Source organism: Tasmannia lanceolata, unplaced genomic scaffold (assembly GCF_043159265.1).
Source record: "Tasmannia lanceolata isolate RefF3 unplaced genomic scaffold, GAP_Taslan_0.1 ptg000013l, whole genome shotgun sequence".
NCBI lineage: Eukaryota > Viridiplantae > Streptophyta > Magnoliopsida > Canellales > Winteraceae > Tasmannia > Tasmannia lanceolata.
Window position 1 is genome coordinate 31611710 of NW_027518690.1, and position 26455 is coordinate 31638164.

Sequence of the window (26455 nt, forward strand, 5' to 3'; positions counted from 1 at the left end):
CACTGGATGCCTGCGTCTTAGGCACTGTGTGTGTGAGATTTAGGGGTGCGGCTTAAGGTTGAACCGAGGTGAGTCGGGGTTGGATGTGTGACTCAGGTTGGGTCCGAGCTGGACCGGGTTGGGTTGGGTTGGGTCCAATCCGGGTACGACGAGTTGGGTTCAAGTTGGGTCCGGGTTGGACCAGGTAATGGGCAAGGTGAGGCCAATTAGATTGCGTAGTGGAATTTAAGCTAAATTATACAACGCTAATGTGTAGCCGAATGGGAAAAGAAATGGGGATGAAGGTGAGCCGAATGAGTTATGGTGGGCAAAAGAAATGGGGGTGGGCTATATGGTGTGGAACCGATTGAATTGGGATGGATGTTTGGGCTATGGGATGGAGGTATGGGCTATGAGAATATGGGTTGTTTGATGTTGTGGCATGGTACTTCGTATGGGATTTAAATAGCTATGAGATTATAGGACCGGTTAAGCTGTGGGATGTAATGATTATGGCCGAGGGTTGAGAGTGCAAGCCAAGATGTTTTGGGAGTGGGGCTCATGGGTTAGGAAAATATGGTTCCTTTGACACATGGGTTTACAGGCTTAAGGAAGTAATGGGATTTAGATCACATAGAAATGGGAACATGGGAACATGGGTTGGATTCTTAAACACAGTGAATTTTGGGCTTGGTTGGCTGACGGCCTAATGGCTTATCCATGCGGCTTAGGGGTTTCATGAAGACAAGATGGAGACCCAATATATAATCTTCATTTATTTGACATGCAAAGTTGTAGATCTTTAATCAAATAAAGTTTAAACTTTCTAACTATATTAGTATTTTTCCAAGATTGATCAAAGAACTTTCCTCTTCAAAAATTCAGAATTTGAGACTTTCCAAATTCGGAAAAGCCAAACTTTTAAACTCCCATAATTCTGAAAATTTAGAGAAACTTGCACGTTTTATTACTATAAGCACCAAAATTGGGGGAGCCTAGCTCTTGTGAAACCTGTTAATGTAGTTTTTGAATTCCGAACGTTTGAAGATGATCCATCGTTGATGGTGATTCCAATAATGATTCCTTAATTGATGTACAATTTCAACCCAAAGTGACAAAGATAGAGAATGTAAATGGAGGTTGGAGCTATAGAAGAAGAGAGACTTTGGAATTTTTGAGAGATAGGAGAGCACTGAGATTCTTCTCCCTTAAAGGGGGGAATGAGGGGGTATTTATAGTTGAGGATGGGACAAGTTGTGATCTTTTTTTGCCTGTGAGATGTACGGTGGAGATCGAGTAGGAAATTAAGGCAACAAGTGAATGGACAAAATTAAATGTGAGGGGATATCCAATCTTCTTATTTGGAAATACTTTTAATCCATGAGGGAAAACATCCAAAATTATGTCTCTTTGCTTGAAATGGAAAGAATTTGGACAATTGAGATCAATTGCATAATTTTGGAAAACAAAGGGGTGGACAAGATAACGCCATGTGTTCCCAAAATTTTGACAAATAAGGAAACGAATTTGGGCATGAAGGAAAGCCTAAGATTCGTTGCCTTAATGGAGAATAGTAACAATTTGGAGTGCCAAAATTGCCTGCAATCTTCAGGAAATCGAAAGAACGGCCGAGATAGCATCTCAAATCCCATGAAATCTTTCTGCAAAGCTTAGGAATCAATTAAGAGTGTTAAAAATACCCAAAATATGCCTCCTTGCTGTCTTTACACGTTTTTCCATATGGGGAAAACGTGTGGGAGAGGAGAGAGAAAGTGCGGGAAATCACAAAAATACCTTTTTCCGAAGATTTTGGTGTCTGTTTTCGATAATTTTTTTGAATTTGGAATCCATGATTTTTTCTCTTTCATTTAATCCCAATATTGCCATAGAAATATTGATTTCAATTTTTTGACCAATGAGAGCCATCGATCTCCATTGGCAGATCGCTTTTCCAAAGATTGGGCAAATCAGTGATCCAAACGAACCAACCGACTCGATCAATTCTGGATCAATGGTTAAAACTATTAAACCAAGATATCAACACCAATTAAGACATTCAAAGTTCTGTTATCGATGATTTAATGAGATAATTTTGACGGATCTCATTCATCCTGCCTTGATCCATGACTTTTCACTAGGTTTTTGCTCAATTAAGTAACACAATGTTTAATCCGGATTTGAGATTAACCTTGATTGATATTATTTTGGCTAAATAATCATAAATTCTTGGCAAAGAAAGACACCCAGGCCAAGATCTACCCTCGATCTGACGATTTACGAAAATCGGGTCTCAGAATGGAATCAGGGCTCGGGCTGTGAAGTGACCCTAGCTTATTTTGTCCTGATTGATGATCTGTAAAGTCAGATCGAGATATTAATAACCTAAAACATATAAATCTATGATAGAGGGACTCTCACATGAATTTAACACACTAAAGTTACCAATCAGGGTATTTTTCTAATTTTTCGGATCAAATCATCTCACCAAGTACATCTCTTTATCATTTTGGTTTCCAGAGAATGTGAGAATGCATATTTTACCAGTGAAATTCCACGGATCAATATATTAAGCTATTGTTGGTTAAAGTGTAGCAAAATGAGGGTGTCTAGATACGCCACCGGAATTTACCCACTCGTGTCTAGTGGGTGTTTTCACCCCAGCTATGTGAGACCTTAATTTTGAGGATAAACCACCTGATGTACCTGGGGACGACACCGAAATTCTTAGTGAAATTTACCTAGTTACCAAGTGGGGAATCCTGAAGTTATACATCTAAACAGAATTCCTTGCTTTTGTTGGATGAATTATGAGGAAGAAAACTGACAATGAAATGAGTATTCTATGTACATAGTCACGAATAAAAAGGTGGTTGCCCAACTATTTCTGATCTGCAATCAACCATAGAAAGGGTATTACAATATTGGATTACAAGTGATACTAACTTATACTGTTTTCAAATATTCATGGTGTAGATTTTACCTAGCTAACGGCCGTGAATGTAGGAGGCGGTCAACATCAACTGCGGATCTCCTGATCGGATCATTCCCGCACCTTCGTTTGCTATGGCCAAGTTGACTGCAATTATCACATCTGTTATGTACTCCATAACTCAAGGCTGATTCTTTTCTCTTTTTCTTCGGCCTTCTAGGAAGTTTTTCAAATTTTGGCGGATCGATAGGCAGCAATCGAGCTTCTGGTTATTGCCACTGCAACCTGTCTAGTGTTGTGTCAATCACTTCTCTATACGTTTCACGCAGAGTTTCTGACCTGTACCATTCCTCAGTGAATTCCAAAGCATCGGCTTTTCTAAAACCAATGTCTGACATAGCATGAGCACATGGTATCTCGAGAGTTTGAAACGCATGGCATGTACAGGTCTTCTCTCGTAAGTCAACTCTGTCTTGGTGAAACTTCGAGGACACCTGAAAGAGAAGTGAATCGAAAGCAGTAACATTCATCCTCCTTCCCTTCTCACTAGAAAATTGTATGGTCTTAACGGCGTAGGAAGTCAAAGGACCTTTCCAGCCATTACTGGCTTCTCTACGTTTTGTAAATGATGCAGACACATTCCACCTCGTGTGCTCCACTAGTGTGGCAATAGGATATTCTCTGGCATTCTTCAGAATAGCATTTGAAACCTCACATGCATTTGATGTATGAATATCGTATCTCCTCCCCTTCATGAAGAGACTAGCCCAATTTTTCTATATCGGCCATGGTCGTGTGAAAAATATCCTCTCTCAAGGTAGTTGTTGCCTTCCAGAATTGTTCCTGCACATATTTGTCCTTAAAATGCTCCTTAATGTTCGCTTGGATGTGCCTAATGCAATAGGAGTTATATGATTCTTAGAACACATCATTGACTGCTTGTATTATCCCTTTCCGTCGATCGGAGACAAAAGTGATGCCCGTTCTCCGATGCGCTTGACAAATTCTCACACGAAGTTGGCACAAAAACCAACTCCACGTCTTGATATTCTCTTTCTCAACAATAGCGTACGCAAACAGAACTATCCATTTGTTTCCATTCCCGCATGCAATCAACAATACACCGGGATACTTTCCCCGTAGGTGAGTACCATCCACGGTGATAACGGATCTGAGTAATTTATTCCAGGCACGATTACAAGGATCGAGCGCCCAAAATAGTCGTCTGAATGAATCATCTCTGCCAAATAACTCGGATAACCTGTAAACTTCCATGAAACTGCGAGGGTTTGCACTGCGAAACTCTATTGCATATGCCGGTAGTAGGTGGTAAGACTCTTCATGACTTCCAAGGAAATGTTGAGCAATTAATTCCTTGCAACATGTGCCTTTCGGTAACTCAACGTGGTACCCCATTCGGCCATCAAGTAGTCAATAATAATATTGGCTTCTATCGGTCGACCAAATTTAGCTATGCAAGTCTTAGCTGCCCAATCTGATGTGGCTTTAGGATGATCATGTCCGGGTAGTTGAGGAGTACAAGTATGTTCCTTCACAAATGTTTTCACCTTCGCATTACCGTTGTACAGGATTGCTCTTATTCTCCACGAGCACTCTTTTGTTTTGCACACAACTGCATACTTCTTCGTGTTGCTATCAACAACACGGAATGAGAAGCGCCGGCATAGAGCATATTGGGCTACAACTTTTTTGAATTCGCGAGACTTTCAAAGATGGTTCCAACCTTCAATTCATGTTCCTCACTTCCAAATGCATCACCAAGCTCGTAGTTGACCATCTCACTGTCATCATATGCGTTCGGATTGGAACCATCATCATTGGGTCGAGGTGAGCACTGATCATTTTTTCCGGCCTCATTCCCAGTCCCATTGTCGTTTCCATCAGTGGCCTCATCCACGCCCATGTCAAAACCTATATCATACAAGTAGTTCATGCCTCATCACCGAGGTCAAATGCATCCCCCGTTGGATTATAATTAATATCGGGAACCATAGGAGGTACCTCCTCCTCCACATCTTCATTCAAATCAAACCTATAGTAAGAACATATAAAACATCGTGATAAGAGAGATTTCATTTCTAAGATGATACCTGCCAAAATAGAAATTACAATGAATCATGATATTTCACCTTGCAGCATCATCATATGCATACGAAATTGGGAGAACCGGACTGCTTGAAATGGGGAGGGGTGCATCAGGCAGTGGATTAGTATCCTCCGGAAGATTAGGGCTTCGTTTCAAATAGCTGCAACATACATTAGAGTTTGGAGGAGAAGTATCCTCTTGCACGTTGGCGCAGCTGCACTTCACATGATAAACATTGGTGTAGCGTACATGATAAGTATCCTCTTCCATAGGATAACCTGGCTGGTAAGTCTCCTCTTGCACATTATTGCTGCATATAGGATACGATGGCTTATAAGTCTCCTTCATCATATTATTGTTGCGTAAATGATACGCTGGCTGATGAGTCTCCTCCTGAACATTGTTGCCCCGTATAGGGGACACTGCATCGGTTGCACCCACCCCAGTTTTTAAAATATATATAATGACAGCATCCAACCCTTGCATATCAAACATTCTCATAACCGCAGAGAGGTCTTGATCGTCAAGGATATCCTAAAGAATGTACTTATATGGATCCACGATGTATCGAGAACGGGTACGCAGTGAAACATTATTTTCCCTCATTCTAATGGTATTACGAATTGCAGATAAAAATCTAGAGTATTGAGCTCTATGGTCTAAGACTACGACCTTCACAGTACCCCCAATGTAATCAAATGATCCATCCTCCCTCAAACATTCATCATAGTATACCATAAAAGTAACTGTAACCCCCTCCATCTTCTTAACCCAGATTGTCAAGATTCAATAGAACATAAGCAAGCAAAAACATAGAAATAACTGACAACAACAAATATGCCAGTGATGTGTAAAGAACTGTGTGACTTAAACCCTTAATGTTAATGTTGAAAAATAAAAGAAAGCTTAGACCTTCAATAGAGCTTCAAAGAGAACTTAAAATAGCTTCTAACTCTCTGATATATCTTGTAACATTAACACCTTTATTGGTTTGCAGGAATAGAGTTTACATTAGATTGCAAACCATCTTGCACTTCAAATATCTTCAGTGCTTCACCATTAACACCTCCCACATAATCTTCTAACTTTCTGGGATGGAGATCATCTTTGATAGCAGCCAAGCTTGAAAGAGAGCTTCTTCAAATACCCCTTTTACATAGTTTTCTCCATTACCACATTGCAAATATCTTGTAGTGGAAGACTTGTAACTCGAAGGAGATGTGCTTTTGTTTGCCACGCTTCACGTCAGTGTAAAAGAATTCAAATTGGGCACTCTGTACCCTTTCTGGACATGTTTTTTGTTAGAATACCACCGGCGTACCTACAAAGACGCCGGCGTCTTAGATAGGAACGCCGGCGTGTAAGTTGAAAACGCCACCGTTTTCACTAATAACGCTAGCGTCTTCGATACGGACACCGGCGTTTACTTAAGTACGTCGGCAGCTATTTCAGTACGCCGGCGTTTTCCCTACTATTTTCTACTACGTGGATTCTGCAGCACGCCGCCACACCATGCATTAATGAGGATAAGACGTGCATTAAATGCAGCGCCATTTTCTCCCCAAGAAGTGTATTTTTTTAATGAAAAAGCTACCTCCGAAGAGAATGATTGAGGTGTACCACCGGCGCTAAATATGAAGACTACCTCTTGGTCTCAGAAGGGTATTGCACCCAATTTTGAAGATTAGCCCGTGTTTCATTCTTGTTTTAAAAGGTGCCCGAAATCTGTAATTTCTCGAAACATGAGCCCCCATTCTGTACTTTTCTCATAGTAGCCCTTGCTGTCATGAACTAAGATTGACTACCAATCTAACTACTATATATAAAGGCGGAATCATGGGTTAAGTTCTTCCACCCTTTGCCAAAAAACCCATCTATATCCCAGCTGTATTATGCCTATTCTCTTTAATAATAAGTTATGATATTAACTACTTTCTTTAGGGTAAAATGTTAATCTACATACGAAAAGTACCGACACAGGGTACCTGTCTATGACAATTAGCAAAAAAATACCAAGAAGAGGTAAAGACATAAGACAATGACGAAACAACTACTTTATATTACGCATGCAGGACACTTACAAAATATTGACGGATTCTGGGCACCTCAAGAGGATCAACAATTATGGAAACCTCTATTGATTGGAGGGCTAGGATCAGCCTGTATCGATTGGAGGGCTAGGATAATATTAAATAATATTAATAATTACTGGAGAGGAACAACAATTATGGAAACCTCTATTGATTGGAGGGCTAGGATCAGCCTATATCGATTGGAGGGCTAGGACAATATTAAATAATATTAATAATTATTTAATATTATCCCAAAATTTTAGCCAAAATTACAAAAAATTCAGTCAAAATTCTATACGAGAAAAATAGTTGTTCATTGATTTAGTCGAATTTCATATGAAATCCATAAAAATCAATTTAAAAGATACTTTAACTTGGTCAAAATTTCAGTAATTTTGGCCGAAATTTCAGGATAATATTAAATAAGGGATAAAATCCTTTTTTTTTTTGGGGATATTCCTTAAATTTCGGAACGGGATTTTGTGGGGAAATGACATTTCGATCAAAATTTTGAAAATTCGGTTAAATTTCGGAACAAAATTTCGAGGCAAAACGAAATTTCATACCATTTCGGGTTGACCAGATTTGGATTTCGGTCGAGATTTCAAACCATGCTTAAGAGCAAGATTTTAAATTTCAATTTAAGTTTCGATCGTCTTGGAAATGTGGATGTTTCGGTTTCAGATGAAAATTTCGGTAAAAGGTAAAGTAATATTGTTTTCCCTATTATATGAATAGATCCTAGGTAGTTGTTCCATTTAATCAACTCCAATATTAGATTGCCACTTCATTTTGCACTATTTGAACTGATATTTGAGTCCCACGTGCAACGCACGTACATTTTTCCTAGTCATATTCAAAAGGACGTTAAAAATAGAAGGGATTCTGACCCAAGCAAGATTCCCCCATCATTGAAATTTTCCCAAAATGGGACCCACCTACCCACAAGCAAAATCATGCACCCAAATAACTGAGTCACTCACACAAAACTGCCCTCCGCTCTTTGAGAAAATACACGTCTTTGGAGACACAAAATCTTAAAAGAAAAAAAGAAAGAACTGGCCCATGTGTGTTTTCCTTTTTCTTTTTCTTTTGTGAAAAGTCAAGTGATATTTTCACCCTCTTTTTGGGATAGATATATATTCACCCACTTTTCTTCCCGGTCCACCCCCCTCTAGTGTATTTATGGATACTCTTTTACACTCAAGGGGGTGGACCGGGGAAGAAAATGGGGCGAATATATCATTTCCCCTCTTTTTTATGTCTTTTCCTGAATACGACTTTACTCTCAAAGAAAAACATGGCAAGAGTGATAGAAATACATCTATTATAACAAAAAGGAACCCAGATTTAATGGCATATGATTTCAAGAAAGCAGGAAGATCTATCCAAGAGGAACATAAACACTCAAATATATATATATATATATATATATATATATATATATATATATATATATTGATGGATGGAAAATCAAGGAATCAAATATGAGGCCCTGGACCCAAAATCGTAGATGCAAAACAGAAATCCCAAAATACTAAAAGAAGAAGAATGTAAAAAAGAGGGTTAGGGTTTACATACCTTTATCAGGAAAAAAAACCCAAGTCGATAGAGAAACCGTAGGAATGGAAACTGTTGTTCGTTGATTCGTTCATTTGTTCATGAGAGAGAGAGAGAGAGAGAGAGAGTATTTGTTCCGGGCAAAAATATCTCTGAACGTTTGCAAATATATCTCTGAGACGTTTTGGATGGAGAGAGAAGGAAAATATCTCTGACCCAACGTATTAGACGATATTACCCCTACATACAGGCTAAAACACATACGGTAGTTCATGAGTAAATGGTAAAAAAGAGGGGAGAGAGAGAGAGAGAGCTCTACGTGTTAAATCGACAGATAGATTTTTGCAAAAAATCAGAAAAATCTCTCCTTTTCTCTTCTGCTATATAGTGTGTGTGTGTGTGTGTGTGTATAGAGAGAGAGAGCCGCACACTAGCATGTAATAGAAAGGAGAGAAATCAACACAATAAGATGAATGAAAAAGATGTATTTAGGAAGAAAAACACTACCGTACCAAAAAAATGACTATTCTCCACTTTCTCTTTTGCCATGGATGCCGAGTGTGCAGATTAGATCCGCCTTCTCATTTTTACAGAGGAAAAATGGAGAGGAAGAAGACGTCTTTAGGAAGAAAAACCCATACTTTTTTTTTAACTCTCCAAAAAAAGAAAGAGCAATAATGCCACACACGAGAGAGAGAGAGAGAGAGAGAGAGAGAGAGAGAGAGAGTGGGCCTTTGGCATTCCAAAAAAACACTAAAGTCTCAAAAAATAAAGGGAAAGGATATATTCACCCTTTACATTACTTGAGACAGCCCCCTCTAGTGTATTATGACTGTTCATTTATACTAAAGGGGGTTTCAAAGAAATGATTTTTTGGGCTAGGATCATCCTATAGAAATGATTTTTTGGGAACAACCTATGTGGCCCATCACATGGACAGTTTGGACTATCCTATAGTGTGGTCCGTAGGTATTTTTGAAAAATAAGGGTAACTGCTTACACCATATAAAAACTCATTATAAATATATGGCACTGTTAATATCAGTAGCTTTCCTTCTTTTTGCTCTCTATTTTCATAAAAAAGACAACTGACCAAAATGTGGCAACAAGCTGTACATACGGTTTGCCATGTATTTATTAAAAGAAACGGCAACACTCCAACTCATCTTGCTGCTTTCCCAATATTATATTAAGCTGTCTAATATTAGGTTCTCACTTTCAAAAAAAAAAGAAAAGAGTTATTCAATTCCAATGCAAAATCCCTTTGAAGATTTTCTAATTTTAAAAGAACATAGCTATTTCATCATACACCTTCTCTTTTTGAAACTTCTCTTTCTGGAAGTTGCTAACCTGAGAAGTGACGTGACGTGAACCATTGAAATTTCTTCGGCTGTGATATAGGCGCCCTTATTTTACTCGGGACAGACCTCTCTAGTGTATTTATGACTACTTTTATAAACTATATGGGGCTGTCCAAGGTAAACACAGGGGCAAATATCGTTTCCTAAAATAAATCTAGTATTATTATTCGGCTGTCTTGTCCAAAAAAATAGAAAGAGAACTACTTTTAGGTTGCCACTTCCCAAAATAAATATCTTTTCAATTTCATACCAAAATAAATATCTTTTTTTTTAAATTATGGCTATATTTTGAACCGTTGAACATCCTTCCCTTCTTTTGGCCTCTGTTTACATAAAAAAAGAGAAACAATTACAACCATCCTTCTCAGTAACTCAGAATACGTTTTTACTCAAGTTTTCTTTTCAGTTTTTTTCTTGTAACTTTTCACCTCTATTTCCAACTAGCCATTGAGATCATAGGATCACTAGTCATTGTGTCCAAACTAGATGATACAATCTGTCACACTAGGTATCCGGCTTCCCTCCTTTCCCTTCAATGTCTTACCAACCCTATTGAACAAAGATGCCCTTCACCCTCATCTCCCAGTTGCGAAACTACTCTTTTTATCAAACAAGTTGATGTCGAACTAGGTAGAAACTGATTTTATCACCATCTCAAGTAAGACTTATTGCGAAGCTCTATCTTGAACGAGAATCTGTCGAACACTCTTTCTACATCTGACAATCACTCTAACTGTGATATAACAATGACACTCACAATCGCTCTAACCGTGATCCAATGGCAATCATTCCAACTTGAACTCTGACACCACTTGTTGAGGAAATCTACCGGGCAAATCTGATCCTATTGTGCACACGTAAATTGAAAAGTAAAAATAAATACAAACCCCAAGATGAACACAAACCCTACGTCCATGGTCGAGAACATGATCTTCCACTATGAGAAAACTAAATATAGGGATTACAATGGGACTGACCTTCAAAATTGCAAACCACAGCCCTTTCCTTGCCCTCTCAACTGAGATCTTATCTGAGAGTAACCAGGGAAGAAAACCCAAGAAGAAGCCTCTCGTCTCTCTCTCTCTCTCTCTCTCTCTCTCTCTCTCTCTCTCTCTCTCTCTCTCTCTCTCTCTCTCTCGCCTCCTATTTGCAGGCGTCGCACAAAGAGCCTCTGTCGGAGAGAAATTTGTGTGCTAAAGAGATTTATAACATCTTTCTAATTTAGCTTCCACTAAATCCCTTGAAACAAGAAAACTTTCCCAACAATCTCTGTCTTGGCTCGTTTCCCACCCACCTAAAGTTTTTCCATTGATACTGTCATCGTATACTGTCACCACAAACTACCATTGGACTTTTGAAGTATCGGCTACACAACATCGAATCATCCTCGTTTCCAAATGCAAGAACTATTATCCCCTACAATCCTCCGCAACCTAGAAACTCGTCTCTGCAGTAATTGTTGGAAGGGTTGTAATCCTCGGGCAAAATCACTACGCATAGAATAATTAAAATCGCGTAAAATAAAAAAATTTCTTCAATTTTGTCTGTATCCCAGAAATTCTAGGGTCTAGATGATTTGATGGTGATCAAAATAAAACATATAAAATATAAATCACATCAGTTGTTGTTGCGAAGAAGTACCTCTGTGTGATCTACTCCTCGAACGGGCACAAACAATCCGATCTCCACGTCACCGCAAGTCGAACCGATGGATTCCTTTGTTTTGCACAAAGGGGTTGAAAACAACTTTTGTTCTCATTTTAATCCGATCTACATCAAATCTTTGATAGAAAAAAACAATTGTATTTGGTGGAGCTTTAATGGTTTTCATGAAAACTAGAAGAAGAGAGAAGTGGGGAAGAACTTTAGACGTTTTCCAAGAACTTGTTGGGCGCGATTTCCAGCTCTCCAATCAATTATATAGACAGTGGTTTCTAATTTAAAAGCTTTCCAAAATTTTCTCCATAGTTTCCCTCTTGAAATTGAAAACTAGTTAAGTTAGCTTTTATAAAATAGAAACTTAAACTTTGTGGGATTGTTGCACATTTTGGCAAACCCAAATTGGGCATGTTCCCATCATGGGAAAACAACCACTTTGGATTGCTTTATTTGTTGCTATTTTATCTCCCGTAAAATCTCCTATAAAATCTCCTTTTTCTCTCATTCTTTAAATAATTAATTCCTTTCCTTTTTTTCTCTCTAAAAAATAGATATGGACAAAGATTATTTAAATTTAAATAATCCAAATCAGATTGCAAAAATCAAATGGGGAGTTTTTGCATGGATCCTACCCAAAATTCGTCCCATGTGGATTCTCCACTTTGATTTCCAATTTATTATAATCCCTATTTAATTTTACAATTAAATAAAATGAAAAACCTCCCAACCAATAGGATAAAAGCTCCATCTAAACAATATTAAATTCCCAAAATACCCCTTGGTTAACATTTAACCAATTTGGTATTCCAATTTTGTCCCATAGTGTATATACACCATTAGAACTACATATATCCTTCCCTTTACATCGAATGCCACGAAAATAATTCGTGTGTGCAAACCAATAGATGCGAACCCTATCAAATAGATATAAACGGGTCATTCGAGTTGTGAGTGGGATCATTGCAGGGATTCAACGGTCGATCCTGCAAAACCCAACGGTGGGCCCCACTGCGATCTTTCTCTGTAGTCAAAACTACAATCGCATTGGATCAGTGGACACCATCAAGACTTAATCCTGAAGATAACCCTCGAATCATCACACCCCTAATCACATCAAATATGTGCAAGTCCCTTCTCCATTTCCACATCTACTAAGTTGGGTCCGATGGAGGGTGGAGACACACTACCTTCTGGGCCCACTCATGGTATACCTTTTAGTCAAGCAGTTTGAGCCCGCAAATGCATTTGCTAAAACATTTCAAAATATATTTTGTAAAACATTTGATAAAATTTTTATCAAATCCATATGGTCATGTAATTTTATACGCCTACTGCTCTGTTCAAAACTGTAGATGATTCCCAATAATTTGGGGGGAGAATTCCATGTCAAGCATGCCTATTAGTCTTGTAGGTTTGTCTAACACTCCAGTACTACCCTTAAGTGATCCTTAAAAGAACCATTGTTAGATAGACTAAGAAAGAAGGACAGGCCCACAGACTAATATGATCCCTCAAGTTGAAGGACATGTAAAGGGTCTTGTCTGGTAGAATAGCCTTATTATCCCATTTCCACGAGCTATTCCAATATGATCCAGTTCAGTGCGTGATACCATCGTCGCACCCACTCTTCTTACTTAGGGTCCACTACCCAAGTGACTAAGACAAGCCACTCCACGACATGCGCATCTAGGCAAGATTGGTGCTAGTTGTGCACAGGAGGAGATGTCCAATCTCAACCTCAACTAGGAACGTTTAAGGTTTGCAGAGAACTGGAATTCCACATCTCCTTGCTCCTTAGGATCTGTGAATCCTCGAGCATGGGACTCCTACTTTGCTCCCTGAGGACAAATATGTGTAAAATAAATAAGCATGTCCCACATATTAATATAAATAACAACCAAGAATGTCATGAAATGAAAATTTTATTAATTAATAGGCAAAGCACACTGGTTTTTAGGGCACTAACTCTAACAGTAACTGTGAAAGAGACCGTACGCTTGCTCATGCCACCACTCTATTTTCAATTAGCAATCGAGATCTTAAGAACACTAATTACTGTACCCCCAACTAGACCATACAATCTAGCACACTCGATATCCTTCATCTTCTCCAATTTCCTATCCTTTCCCTTCATTGCCTTAGCCAGGCCTAGTTGAACAAGGATGTTCTTCATCCTCATAGGCCAATGGTGAAACTATTCTTTCCATCAAACATGTCGATGCCAAATTTAGATAGAGACCGAATTTGACCACCATCTCAAATCACCCTTTGTTGTAAATCTCCACCTCAAACTAAAATCTCTCAAACAATCTTTCTACCTCTAACAATTACTCTCTAACCGTGATCTAACAACGACACCCATTGTTGCTCCAACCGTGACCCAACGATGGTCACTCCAACATGTGCTCTGATACCACTTGTTGAGAAAAATCCGTTGGGCAAATCCGATCCTATCGTGTACAAGTTAACATAAAATTAAAAATAAACACAAACCACAAGGTGAACACTAAGGGTGCGTTTGGCAACAATTCTGATTCTATTACTTGATTTTGACATTGATTCTTGATTCTGTTTTTTATTTTGATTCTAATTTTAAAAATCAGAATCACATTTGGTAACTGACATAAAATATCATTTTTTTATTTTTGGAACAAAATCACGTTTGGCTAATAAAATTAATTATTTCCTATTAACAATAGAAAATCAATAGTGATACATGTATTATAAGAGTGATGTGTAAAATGAAGTCAGCCTAATGAAGTATTAATAATAATAAAGACAAATGATGCATTAATATCATTAATAAACCAAGTACTAGTAAAAAAATTCAAGTAAAAATATTCAATACTATCCATAAAAAATATCAACAATCATCTAAACCCCCAAGTATATTCCTTGGTCAAGTAAACAAAATGTAGAAGTGAGAGCCGGCTGCTTATAAATTTCATCTAGGTCATTTATTCTCTTTAAGCGTGACATTGTCTTGCCGACATAAGTTCAGTAGAGACTATATTAACCTATCAATTGGATTATTTGTAAAGACAATGATGGCTGAAAATGGTTGCTTATTTCAGAGCCAACGATCATTGACAATGGGAATGGGATAACAATTGCAACAGGGAAATTAACAATCACGAGCGACAAGAATGCATAAGAGCAGTAAATGGTTTTAGCCAATTATTCAACCGGGCGTATGTGTTTCAGTGCGGGATCAATTGACACATTTTTTATTTAAGCCAAGCTCAAGGATGGTTGTCTTCTTACACTTTTCCAAGTGTAATTAAGACCAGATTTTTTCAATTCTAAAGAAATTTCCAATGACAGTAAGGTGAAAATCAACCTCCAGTAATGTTGCCTTTATATCCTTTGTATTTCTTTTTTTAATCAAACATCTAGGTAGGTAATCCTGAGTCAGCTTCAAAGGTGGTCCCAACCGTATCTATGTTACTCACTTGGAAAAGCCTTAGGCCATCCATCAAGTAAATTAAAGTCTTTTAAATGGAGGTCATTAATTCAACTTTCAGGAGCTTTATAACAAGCAATGAGCAGGCATTGCTAAATCAATGACTAGTGTCACATGCAACGTATAACTGCAGAAACATCTCATTAACATGCAAAGGAACTAGCTTGTAGCCTTGGTTTCAAAATGAAAAGCAATGATAGATAGTGAGAGTGAACGAGTTCTCACAGCACATTAAGCTAATGAACATGTGCAGAACTCGTAGTGGCACTTCAAAAAATGGACCCACAATAACTCCTTGCTATCGTGAGACTTTTGGAAGTCAAGGTTCCTGAGAAACCTTAACTAGCATTGTAGGAAACCGAGTCCAAAGGCAGTGTTCCTTCCCTTCCAAAATCAAGGTTGGGTTGAACTCAAATCACAGAAAATTTGGCTCATTGTCTCAACTTAATAGATAAAACATATTTAAATTTCAGATTATATAAAATATGGCAGCAGGTTTAATCCAAGAAACCTTGGTATCCTTGCACTAGATCGTTCTATGAGGACCCAATTTTGAACTTTAAACCCTAATTGCTCTTTTATATGTTTGAATGTTGAAGGGAAGGGCACCAAAACTAGTATATATTCAAAGTTAGAAGGTCACAACCCTTCAAGTCTGATCAACTCATTACAGAGGTGCTTCTACCCACATAGAGAGCAAATCTACACCTCTTGTTTAGAGAATTTACCAATTAAGGAATATTTTGTTGATTTAACTATAATTTCTAGGGTTCTGCTTTATGTTTCCCTTGCATGCAGAGAAAGATCCACAAACCTAGTAGATTCAGCATTCTATCGAAGATTATTGGGATATGATTAGCTTTTGATGAGACAGGAGTTCATGAAATGGAGGACGGCTATGTCAGCAGTTCAGAGGTGGTCTCCCATGTTCGGGATGTTCTCAAATCAGTTGCCAAGGTTTCACCAGGGAGAGAGAGAGAGAAGCTTCAGTAGTCTGAGTGCTACTAGCTTCTCTGTTTGGATAAGAGGGGGTACGGTGGAAAGATGATCCTTTTTTGGAGAGACATGTCCGATAAAACGTGTTGTAACTTAAAGTGGTTTAATGGCTCATGTCCATTATTTCCTGATAGTTACAAATTCTCAAATTTTGACTGTTGTAACTTAAAGTGGTTTAATGGCTCATATCCATTATTTCCTGACAGTTACAAATTCTCCATTTATTTCTTGACAGTTACAAATTCTCAATTCATTTCTTAACAGCTACAAATTCCAACTGTTTTTTGGTGAAAAGACATTTCCATTCGTTGTCTATAAATAGCAAACGAATTTCTCATCCACGACACAGTTTTTCTTCTGCAGAAAGAGTTATATTCTTTGAAAGGAAATTATCTTTTGATCATCCTTTTGATATCAAATCAAATTTTTCCAAGTGTTTTCTCTGAGTGTGTTGATCCAAGTAAATTTCGATCGCGTCCAAGTTTGATAGTGCTAATCAAGCCTGGTTGGAAGTGTTGTATGTTGGAAAGCATTGTTCATTATCTGCAAAGCACCATAGGCAGGAACAAATCCCTTTAAGGAGATTCGGTAAATTGTACCTCACTTCTTTATTTGATTTCTTTCAAGTTTGTTACTTTGTTTATATACACAGTACTCTTACTCTTTTGTTCCGGGTTGTGGAACAAGTTTCATCTTTATTAATCATACTTATATCTCTCTAACAATTCTTCTTTACATTCCAATTCTATTATTGGTTTACAACAAATAGTATGATTACAACAAAACATTCCCCGTCTCTCCTTTTCTGATTCCATTTCTAGCGAGAAACGTCAAATATATGCTCCATATTTTTCGATTTTGGAACGAAATAAAATTCGAAAAAATCGCTTACCGAAAACCAGCCAAACATATTTTTATGCTTTTCGTTTTCAAAATTGAAAAAAAAAACACAAAAATTGTTTGAAAAAAACGATGCCAAACACACCCTAAGATTTTATGTGGTTTGGCCAAGATGTCAACGTCCATGGGCGAGAACACGATCTTCCACTATGAGAAAACAGAATATGAGGATTACAATAGAACTAACTTGCAAACCCGTAAAGCGCAACATTTCCCTTGCCCTCTCAACTAAGACCGTACTCTAGAGCAACCCGAGAGAAACCCGGAGAAGAAAACCCATGAGAAATATCAAAGAAGAAGCCTCTCATTCTCTCTTTCCTTTTTCTCCCTCATCTCTTTCTCTCTCTCCCCTCCTCTTTGCACCCATCACACAAAGAACCTCTTGCCAAGAGCAAAGTGTGCGCTAAAAAGCTTTATAAATAGTGTTGAGAGTCATCACTGACTCTACACGCATGTCAGAGGGGCCAGGCTGATGCGGGTCCACATAGATCATTTCTAATTCAACTAGGACGTGATGAATTAGGTATCTTAGTTAGTGTTTTTGATTTAGAATAAGGTTTTTATACTGTTTTGATTTCTAATAGTTAGAAGAGGAAAGGATTTGTGTGTGGCTGCTAGGAGTTAAATTAGAAACGGTTTTGGTTTTGGGTTGTTATAGTTGTTTTGGGAAAAGAGTTAGACTTAGGTAGGACACTGAGACTTTTACCCCCCCCCCCCCCCCCCCACTTTAACGGTTTCTATGAGAATGGTTCACTGCTTGAGGATAAATTCACCCCCTGTAACGTTTTTCTTTTGCCTTTAAAACTTAACGAATAACATTAAAAGGGAGATTTTATCTGTTAGAGGGGGGATATCAGTACCTTTTTTATTATAATATTCAAGAGAAATGTTTTCTCTTTTGTTATTGTGGCTTTTTGTGTTTTTGGTTTTCTTTTTGGCTTCTGCTTTGATCTTGTATTCAACACTAGGGTTTTCCAAAACCTAAAAGACTTTCTAATTTAGCTTCCACCGAATCCCACAAAATGGCAGAAACAAGGAAAATAAATATAGATCGAATATAATCAAATAGGATCTTTGCAATGTATCACCAAGCATGTTACAGTCAAAGCGTCAAACATGAATCAAATTGATTATATAATGCGGGTCTGAATTTTGCATATGGAAAGATATAAACTAGTAAAATCCTTCTTTTCTCCTGATCAAGGTTACTAATTAAGGCTTAGCTACTATTCAAAAAAAAAAAAAAAAAAAAAAAAAACTAATTAAGGCTTAGCCAAAGCATTGAGAAATTATAACCATGCATACCGAATCACAACATCCAAAGCTTATTTCCATAAACTATATTCTAACAATAATTTATCGACATGACAGCCGTTGAAAGTACTCATAACTAAACATTCTCTCGAAAATCAATTGAAGTCCCTAGCAATAAGAATAAATTACAGTAACCAATAAATTGGAAGTTTTCAACTCCAATGCCGAATAGAATCCTTGAATCCTTGAATCTAAAATTAACAATTCTCATTTTTTTTTGAGATTGAACTTAATAGTTCTTAATCAAAGCAAGAACAATGCCTTTTGTTATCAAACTGAACAATTCTTAATCATGGCAGGCAATTCTTTTAAAGGATAGAAAATACATAAAATTTGAAAGAAAAACAATAGAAAAAAGAACAAAAAGAATAATGGGTATATGACAATTTGTAATACAATTTTTTATTTATAAAAAGGATGAATGAGGAAAAAAAAAAAAAAAGAAAACACAATTTTTTTCGTAACACAGTCGTGGACTTTGCACACTAGAACTAACATGGGATTCCTAAAATCCCAAACCCTTCAAATCCCCTCCCTAGTTATAATAAAAATAAAAATTATCTCACCTGCACCAATTAAATGAAAAGGGTAATGCTTGTTATTCACACTAAAACTAAGGGCATTTCAAGCACTCACCCCTAAACCAGAATAAAACCTCCACTCCCCCACTTGCCCTCTTCATCTCTCTGTTTCTCCGCACCATTTCCTTCAAAATAAAGAGCATCTCCTCATTACCCAAAAGAAGCAGAAGAAGATAAACAAAAAACCAAGAGACAAAAAAAAAAAAAAAAAAACCCCATTCTTCTTCTTTTCATTTTTATTCCCATACCATGAGATGAGACCCATCAAATGAGAACTCCCACCTTCAAGTCCTCCAAAAATGTCACAAACAGAGCCACCCCCAGAAATCCTTCCATGGCTAAAATCACTCCCTTTAGCCCCAGAATACCATCCAACCCCAACAGAATTTCAAGACCCTATCTCATACATTCTCAAAATCGAAAAAGAAGCCTCCAAATTTGGCATCTGCAAAATAGTCCCTCCCCTCCCCTCTTCCCCCAAAAAAACTGCAATCTCAAACCTAAACCGCTCTCTCTCAACCCGAAACCCTAACCCTAACCCTAAAAAACCCCCCACATTCACAACCCGCCAACAACAGATCGGCTTCTGCCCGCGAAAAAACCGACCCGCCCAAAAACCCGTCTGGCAGAGCGGCGAGACCTACACTGTTCAGCAATTTGATTCCAAAGCAAAGCATTTTGAGAAAACCCAGTTGAAAAAATTCGGAAAAAAGACGCTCTCAACCCTAGAAATTGAAACCCTGTTTTGGAAGGCGAATGCGGATAAACCCTTTAATGTGGAGTATGCTAATGACATGGCGGGATCGGCTTTTGCGGGGATTTGTGGGAAAAAATACGGGGAGGCGGAGACTGTGGGAGAGACGGCGTGGAATATGAGAGGGGTTTCGAGGGCGAATGGGTCTCTGTTGAGGTTTATGAAGGAGGAGATACCTGGGGTTACGTCGCCTATGTTGTATATAGCTATGATGTTTAGTTGGTTTGCTTGGCATGTGGAAGATCATGATTTGCATAGTTTGAATTATTTGCATTTGGGGGCGGTGAAGACTTGGTATGGAGTGCCTAGAGATGCGGCGGTCGCGTTTGAGGAGGTGGTTAGGGTTCATGGTTATGGAGGAGAGGTCAATCCCCTTGGTGAGTTCAATGCTTTGTTTCTATGTTGTTTTTGGACTTAAATCTCTTTTTTGATGGGTAATGTGTTGTATCTTTTGTTTCTGTTTTCTGAATAACATTGGATTTTTGTACTTACTTTCTTTAAGTAGGCACTGCATTTTTTTGTACTGTATTGCATTTATTCCCCTGGTTTTGTGATGATCATTGCATTTTCTTCTAAGTGTAGTTTGTATTCTATTTTTTACTTTAAGACTTTTTATGTTGGTCTGTGTTGTGTTCAAATTTTTAGTTTCTCTTTTCAGATACCATTACTTTTACTAATAGTTTTGTCTCAGTGTGTATTGCATTTATCCCCCTGCTGTTTGAGATGGGCGTTGCATTTTTTTTTCTAAGTGGATGTTTCATTTGAATCAGACTTGATGAGTGCTTCAGTTTGAGTTGATGTGAGACTGAACCAAGTTTTTTGACTACACTCTGCTGAGTTCTGTACTTTGAAAATAAAATATAGAAAATCAAAAAGGGAAAAAGTATCGTAGAGTTTGAAAAGGATAAAAGTTGTTATAAATCATGACTAAGTCTATAGACATCAGAATTTTTATAATAGTGAACAACTTATTATTATTATTATTTTTTTGAAACAGAAGTAAATAACTCAAATTCCATATAGAAGTTCTGATTTTAGTAAATTAGTTCTCAAACTAGAAACAATTCAGCCTGTAGGCAATATGTAGTAGTGGTTCATAATCTTTGCTTCATGTATCCGTTTTTTTTGAATGCCAAAGATCTCTAACCGCGTTGCTATTAGCTGATCTCCTCACGTGGTGAATATGAATCGGAAATCCCTCAATGCGGCTCAGAATCTCTTCGATTTCATCTACAAACCTCAATGGATGTGGGTTCCTCTGTTCCATCTATCCAATTACATTAACATAATCCCCTTCAACCATCAACCTACTCACATCTCTTCTATCAATGAATTTTCTGCTTCATTAAAATCCTTAAAACCAATGGGTCCCAAAAAAGCCCACCTAGTAGCGTTAGTCTCATATCTAAGCACTCCCCATACTCCAGAAGGGTAAGGATTACTTGTGCTTGAACTGTCAAAGTTTAAATTTTCCATGCCTGGACCATAGGGCTGAGGGTGTTTCGGCTACCTCCTCACTAGAACATATCTCTATCCAAAACCTCCTTAAATCATAACTAGAGATATATGTATAACCAGGCAAGGTCTTGACCCACACAATGGCTAGAGATACAATCTTCATGTAGATTTAAAAAGGTCCTTTGGAAGAATTTTTGAAAATGCGAGCATTTCTTTCTTTCCAAACAACCCAAATGGTAGCCATCAATGCCACCGTCCACAGAATTCTCCCTTTCTTAGGTGAAGGAGCGAAGAACTAGCAATCAAATAACTCGGCCACCTGAGAAGGGAATACCCTGGCGACCCCAAACCTCCCAAGAATGCGATTCCAGGCATCTCTAGTTAAACTGCAGTGTACGAAGCTGTGTTTCATGGATTCTCCAGCCTCTAAGAAAAAATTCACAGTGGTCATTAGTTAAGACCTTCTGATTGTGAAGATGGTCTACCGTCATTATCTCTTCCAGAAAAGTTGTCGTCCCAAAAGAACAGGCTCTAGGCGGAACTGGAATTTTCCAAATTCTGTGAAGAGGCATGGGTGGAGAGCGGAGAATAATTTGGTGATAGAATGATTCGAAGCTGAACACCTCAGAGGAATTCCAGATCCAAACCCTTTTGTCACTTCCTTCTTGATGAAAGCGGATTCTAATACATATAGGGACGGATTCAATCTCCCAATCCAAGAAATTACATCTAAAATTTACTATGCAAATAATACGCTCCTCTCTCCGCTCGAAGGAAACATCTCCATAAAAATCTATCCCCACTCCATCTTTTTTTTGAATGGGCATCCCTACACCATCTATCCATCCAAAACCTAATCGTGTCCCCCTTGTAAACTTAAAATCTAACACCCTCAATTTTTTTTGCTTCTGCCTCAATACATCCTGCTGTACTATCAAACCACCAGTCATGTACTTGTCATCATACCCATCTCCATGGCTATCTCCATACTTCTGCTCTATGACTAATGTCCACTATAGATTTCTCTCCTCCCCAGCCCTCAATTGCCGTTCCCAAGCAACACTTTATTCATGCTTCGGACAGTTTTAAAGCCAGACCTGCCTGTTTAAAGGTTTGCACACTTCCTCCCAACTAACAAGGTGGAAGTTCTTTTTATCATATGACCCCCTCTCCCTCCCGAAAAAGAAAAAAGTTCCCCTGAAGTTGCTCAATACATGTTAGCAATGCAACCAAGCACCTAAGCCAGAGAAAAGAAATATATAGGAAGGTTGGTCAGCAACACCTTTCTAAGAGTGATCCTACCCCCTAATGATATGAGGTTTCACTTCCAAGAAGATAGCCATTTCGCCACTTTTTCGTTAATCGGGTCCTACACCTTATTAGGTTTTCCTTCACATAAAGGGAAGCAGATATATAGAGGGGAATTGATCCACTGAGCACCCAAGTAAATCTTCAAATTTCTCTCTTTCTCCATCAGCGAGATGGATGCCAAGCAACTTAGACTTGTAGAAGTTAGTCCTTTGCCCAATCACTACCTCGTAACACATGAGCATAGCTTTTAATTTCATTACTTTTTCCTTATCTGCCTTGCTAAGAATTAGAGTATAATTAGCATACTGAATGATGCAGGTCAATACCTAATTTAGGGAAAATCTTACACTCCTAGTGTGATTAAGACTTTAGGACAATTTAGGGCTTATCCGGAAAACTAAAAGAATACTTAACAACTTACCTAGGGCCGAATTAACACCTAATTAATCTATGGGCAGCAGCAATAATGAGACTTAAATAGCATAAATAATTGTAAAGATTGTAATTAAGCATGAACTAAACCTTATACAAATTAATCAAAGCGATAAGGATTCGTTAGATGAATTGATAATAGAAAGATTAGTCCGAAACTAGGCCTACGCATGCAACCAATTACAAGAACTAAAAGCTAATGCAAGTACCAATGAAATAGATGTCACACAAACATGAAAATGATAATATCCAATGAAGAAAAATAAAAAAAATGTCCAATAGCAGTAGCTCAAAACGGTCCACTTTTGGGTTGTAGGGGTATTTTGGTAATTTGACAGATCTGGGATTTTGGTTTAATATTGCTGTTCAAATCTTAGGTTAATGTTTAGAAGGTAAAAGAAAGGTTAATCTAGGGTTTAGGCTCTGATTTGATGGTAGGTTTAGGCTAGGGATCTTTAAAAGAGGTTTCCGGGCGAATTTTCAATTGGCTGCAAAAGGGGTTTAAACTTAGGGTTCTTGGGTGTTTAGGGCCTTTAGGCTGAGGTTTAATCATAAAAAAATCCCTCAAAATCTCATAACACGATCTTGGAGAACAAGAGAGATCTATGGATTTTGGGTTTTCTAGTTTTAGGGTTCAAGAACAAAGAAAATGTGATTTACTAACCTTTTTTGTATTGATTTGATTGAAGAGATAGAAGATAATAGATGAGAGGAGATTAGAGAAGAATGGCTCCAAGCCACCAAGAGGAGAAGAGAAGAAGTCCAAGCCACAATAGCTCTCACAAAAAAATTCTCAATTCTATTCAATATCCCAAAGTCTTTTACATTGCTTTCATAAGATGTATTTATAAGAAAAGAAACATTAGAAGATAACCTAAAGTTAAAAACTAATCTCAACCATTCATCTAATCTAAAGCAAAGCTAAATAAAGATAAAAACTTACCTAAAATAGTATCCTGTAATAGACCTATACCGCTTCTTAAAAACACCCATAACTTGCTCAAATCACATCTAAATCATGTGATCTTGGGCTCATTAGATAGGTAATCGAAAAACCTTTCCAATAATACCAAAACCACGCCAAATGGATGAGATTTGATGCCTAAAAAGTAGGCTACAAATAAAATGACGAAGATATAAGATAAATAATAATAATAAAAAAAGGCGACAATGTCTGTGGCCCATGCTAGAGTCCCCGCCATCACTCTCGTTCACGTCTACGCTTGTAAACCTTGAATCCATGCCCATTGTTGATGTTCCCATCACCGAAGGTAAGTGATTTTCAACCGTAGGTACCCTACAATGAAGCCTTTAACCAACCCATAACTCCCACGTTTATCAAGCTTTCTACTTAGGGTTTCAGGTATTATCGTGAACAGAAAAGGAGAAAGCAAGCCACCCTGCCTTAAACCTCAAGAAGTCTACAAACCTAAGAAAGCGGATTACCTAACTTTCTTTCCGCCTAAGCTAACACGTTACAATGATTACATCAAAGGAAGACCTTGTGATCATGTTACTTCTAACCGACTTCACAATCACTCAAATCTTCTTGTGCGTTTGGAAATACTTAGTCCGTTGGAAGGCCTATCGTTTGCAACATGTGTGAGGACCGGAGCCAATGAACTCCCAGTAGTCATGCCAACCTTCACTCTCAATTCTCCCTGGCTTCCTATACTTTTGAGGGTGTCTTTGGTGCCCTTCTCAATTTTGATGGTGCCCTTCTCAGTTTTGATGCCATTGTTAAAGTGGTTGTCTTTATCATTAGAGGGGATTAGTCGTACGGGATTTTCAAGGTCGTGTGAACTCTCATAAATTGTCCGTGACAGTCAGAGACTGGGACTTTGAATGTGCGGACATCTAAGCTTTCATGAACTTACATGAACTTTCAAGGGAACTTCACGCAGGAATTGAAGTTCTGCGTCATCCATCAACAAATACAATTGCCCTATTTTAAAGTTTAAAAGATTGACATTTTTTTTACTGTATCATCCATCAACAAATACAATTGCCCTATTTTAAAGTTTAAAAGATTGACATTTTTTTTACTGTATCATCCATCAACAAATACAATTGCCTTATTTTAAAGTTTAAAAGATTGACATTTTTTTACAATTATCCTGTGTGTATATGGGCTGTAACAAATTTGTGGGGTTTGTAGGCCCAATTGGTGTTTCCAAACACCTGTGTGGGTTTTGTTCGCCCGACTAGCATATGCAAATAAAGGTTTGCGGGCCCAATTAGTCGATAAAATCTTAGATTTTAGTCTGATATACACATTTTAATGAAAAAACTGAAACCTAGGGTTTATTGCAAACAGAGCATCCAACATAAGCAGGAAAGAAAAAAGAAAACAAAATCACAATGCAAGGAAGGATCAAGGTAAGCTTTCAGAGATTGCAGCTTTTTTAGGTCACCTGCAGAAGGATCGTCAATATACCCATTTTCTCGTGGGCCAGTCATGCTCGGTGGTCCACGGTCTTGAAGAAAGCTGCAGGGAAGAGAGAGAGAGAGAGAGAGAGAGAGAGAGAGAGAGAGAGAGAGAGAGAGAGAGAGAGAGAGAGAGAGAGAGAGAGAGAGCTGTTTGGCAAGTAACAAGATTTTTTCTTGATGGAGTGAAAGAGCATCTCGCTAGGGCAAAGGGAGGAGAGATGAGTCCTGGTTGAGCGGCTTTTTAGAATAACACCTGTTTCAGTCGGACAATTCATCGAGGGTTTGTATTTATAAGCGGAACTTCAAAGTTGCGCTAAGTTAGAAGTACGCAGATTTGGGGAACTTGCCACTAACAGGTTATTCTACAATTCTCGGAAAAAGGCACGCGCGACTAACGGCTGACTCATAGAATGCGCCAAAAGTCACGCAAATCCGCTGTGACTAACCCCCCCCTTATTGTCCCCAACCCTTTTGACACTTAAGCCACTTAAGTGCACCTGTGGACAACTCATTATTTTCGTGGAGATTTACTATGCTTATTTGGAATCCTATTTGAGGTCTGATTAAGAGTCCTAATAGCCATTGTAGTAGAAAAAGGTCTATGTAAGAGGTCTTAAGTCATTAGGAGTTTAATTTGTTCAATTCTAGATCCCTTCTAAAAGATGTTTCTAAATAGGACCCTTCTGGGATTTTTGTGGGTTTTTTCTCTAATTATATATATTGCCTATGACCTCTAATGGTTGCTATTGATATTGAATGAATGAACGTTGCTTTGCTTGAGCTGGTGTGAGACATTCTCTTATTCGTAGGTGTGAAGCTTGTGTTCTGGTGTGACTCTAGGTACTATCTTTCTCTTTCCCTTACCTTCTTCTCTATTTCTTTTCAACCCCTCCATCATTTCTTTTTTAATTTTATTGGTTCTTGGAGAACTGTTGCTCACGACCACTAACTTGCTATCCCTTAACTTCACGAGTGTCATCAACCACCCTTCTCCCCCTTCTCTAGAAACCTACAATCATACCACTACCTCATGAGTGCCCCTCAGCCTCATCTTTCACCCGGCAGCCTTCACTGCCACTTTTCCCCTTCCCATATCAACATTCGACACCTCTTTCTTTCTCGTTTCACCCTTCTATCAAATCCCCTTAA

At 38.1% G+C, this 26455-nt stretch overlaps 2 protein-coding genes across 2 annotated transcripts in view; one reads left to right on the forward strand and one right to left on the reverse strand.

Annotated features, from left to right (window-relative positions):
- Positions 1–3177: 3177 nt before the first annotated feature.
- On the reverse strand, positions 3178–3663 carry LOC143891166 (uncharacterized). The gene has a single exon (XM_077395802.1). It carries the CDS (start codon positions 3661–3663, stop codon positions 3178–3180), a length of 486 nt encoding a protein of 161 aa, XP_077251917.1.
- A 15340-nt stretch (positions 3664–19003) lies between these two features.
- The window catches only part of LOC143890013 (lysine-specific demethylase JMJ705-like), a 58681-nt gene continuing 51229 nt past the window's right edge, over positions 19004–26455 (forward strand). Inside the window, exon 1 of the mRNA XM_077394492.1 lies at positions 19004–20052. Coding sequence (XP_077250607.1) covers positions 19221–20052 — 832 coding nt within the window. The 5' untranslated portion in view covers positions 19004–19220. The remainder of the gene's footprint in view (positions 20053–26455) is intronic.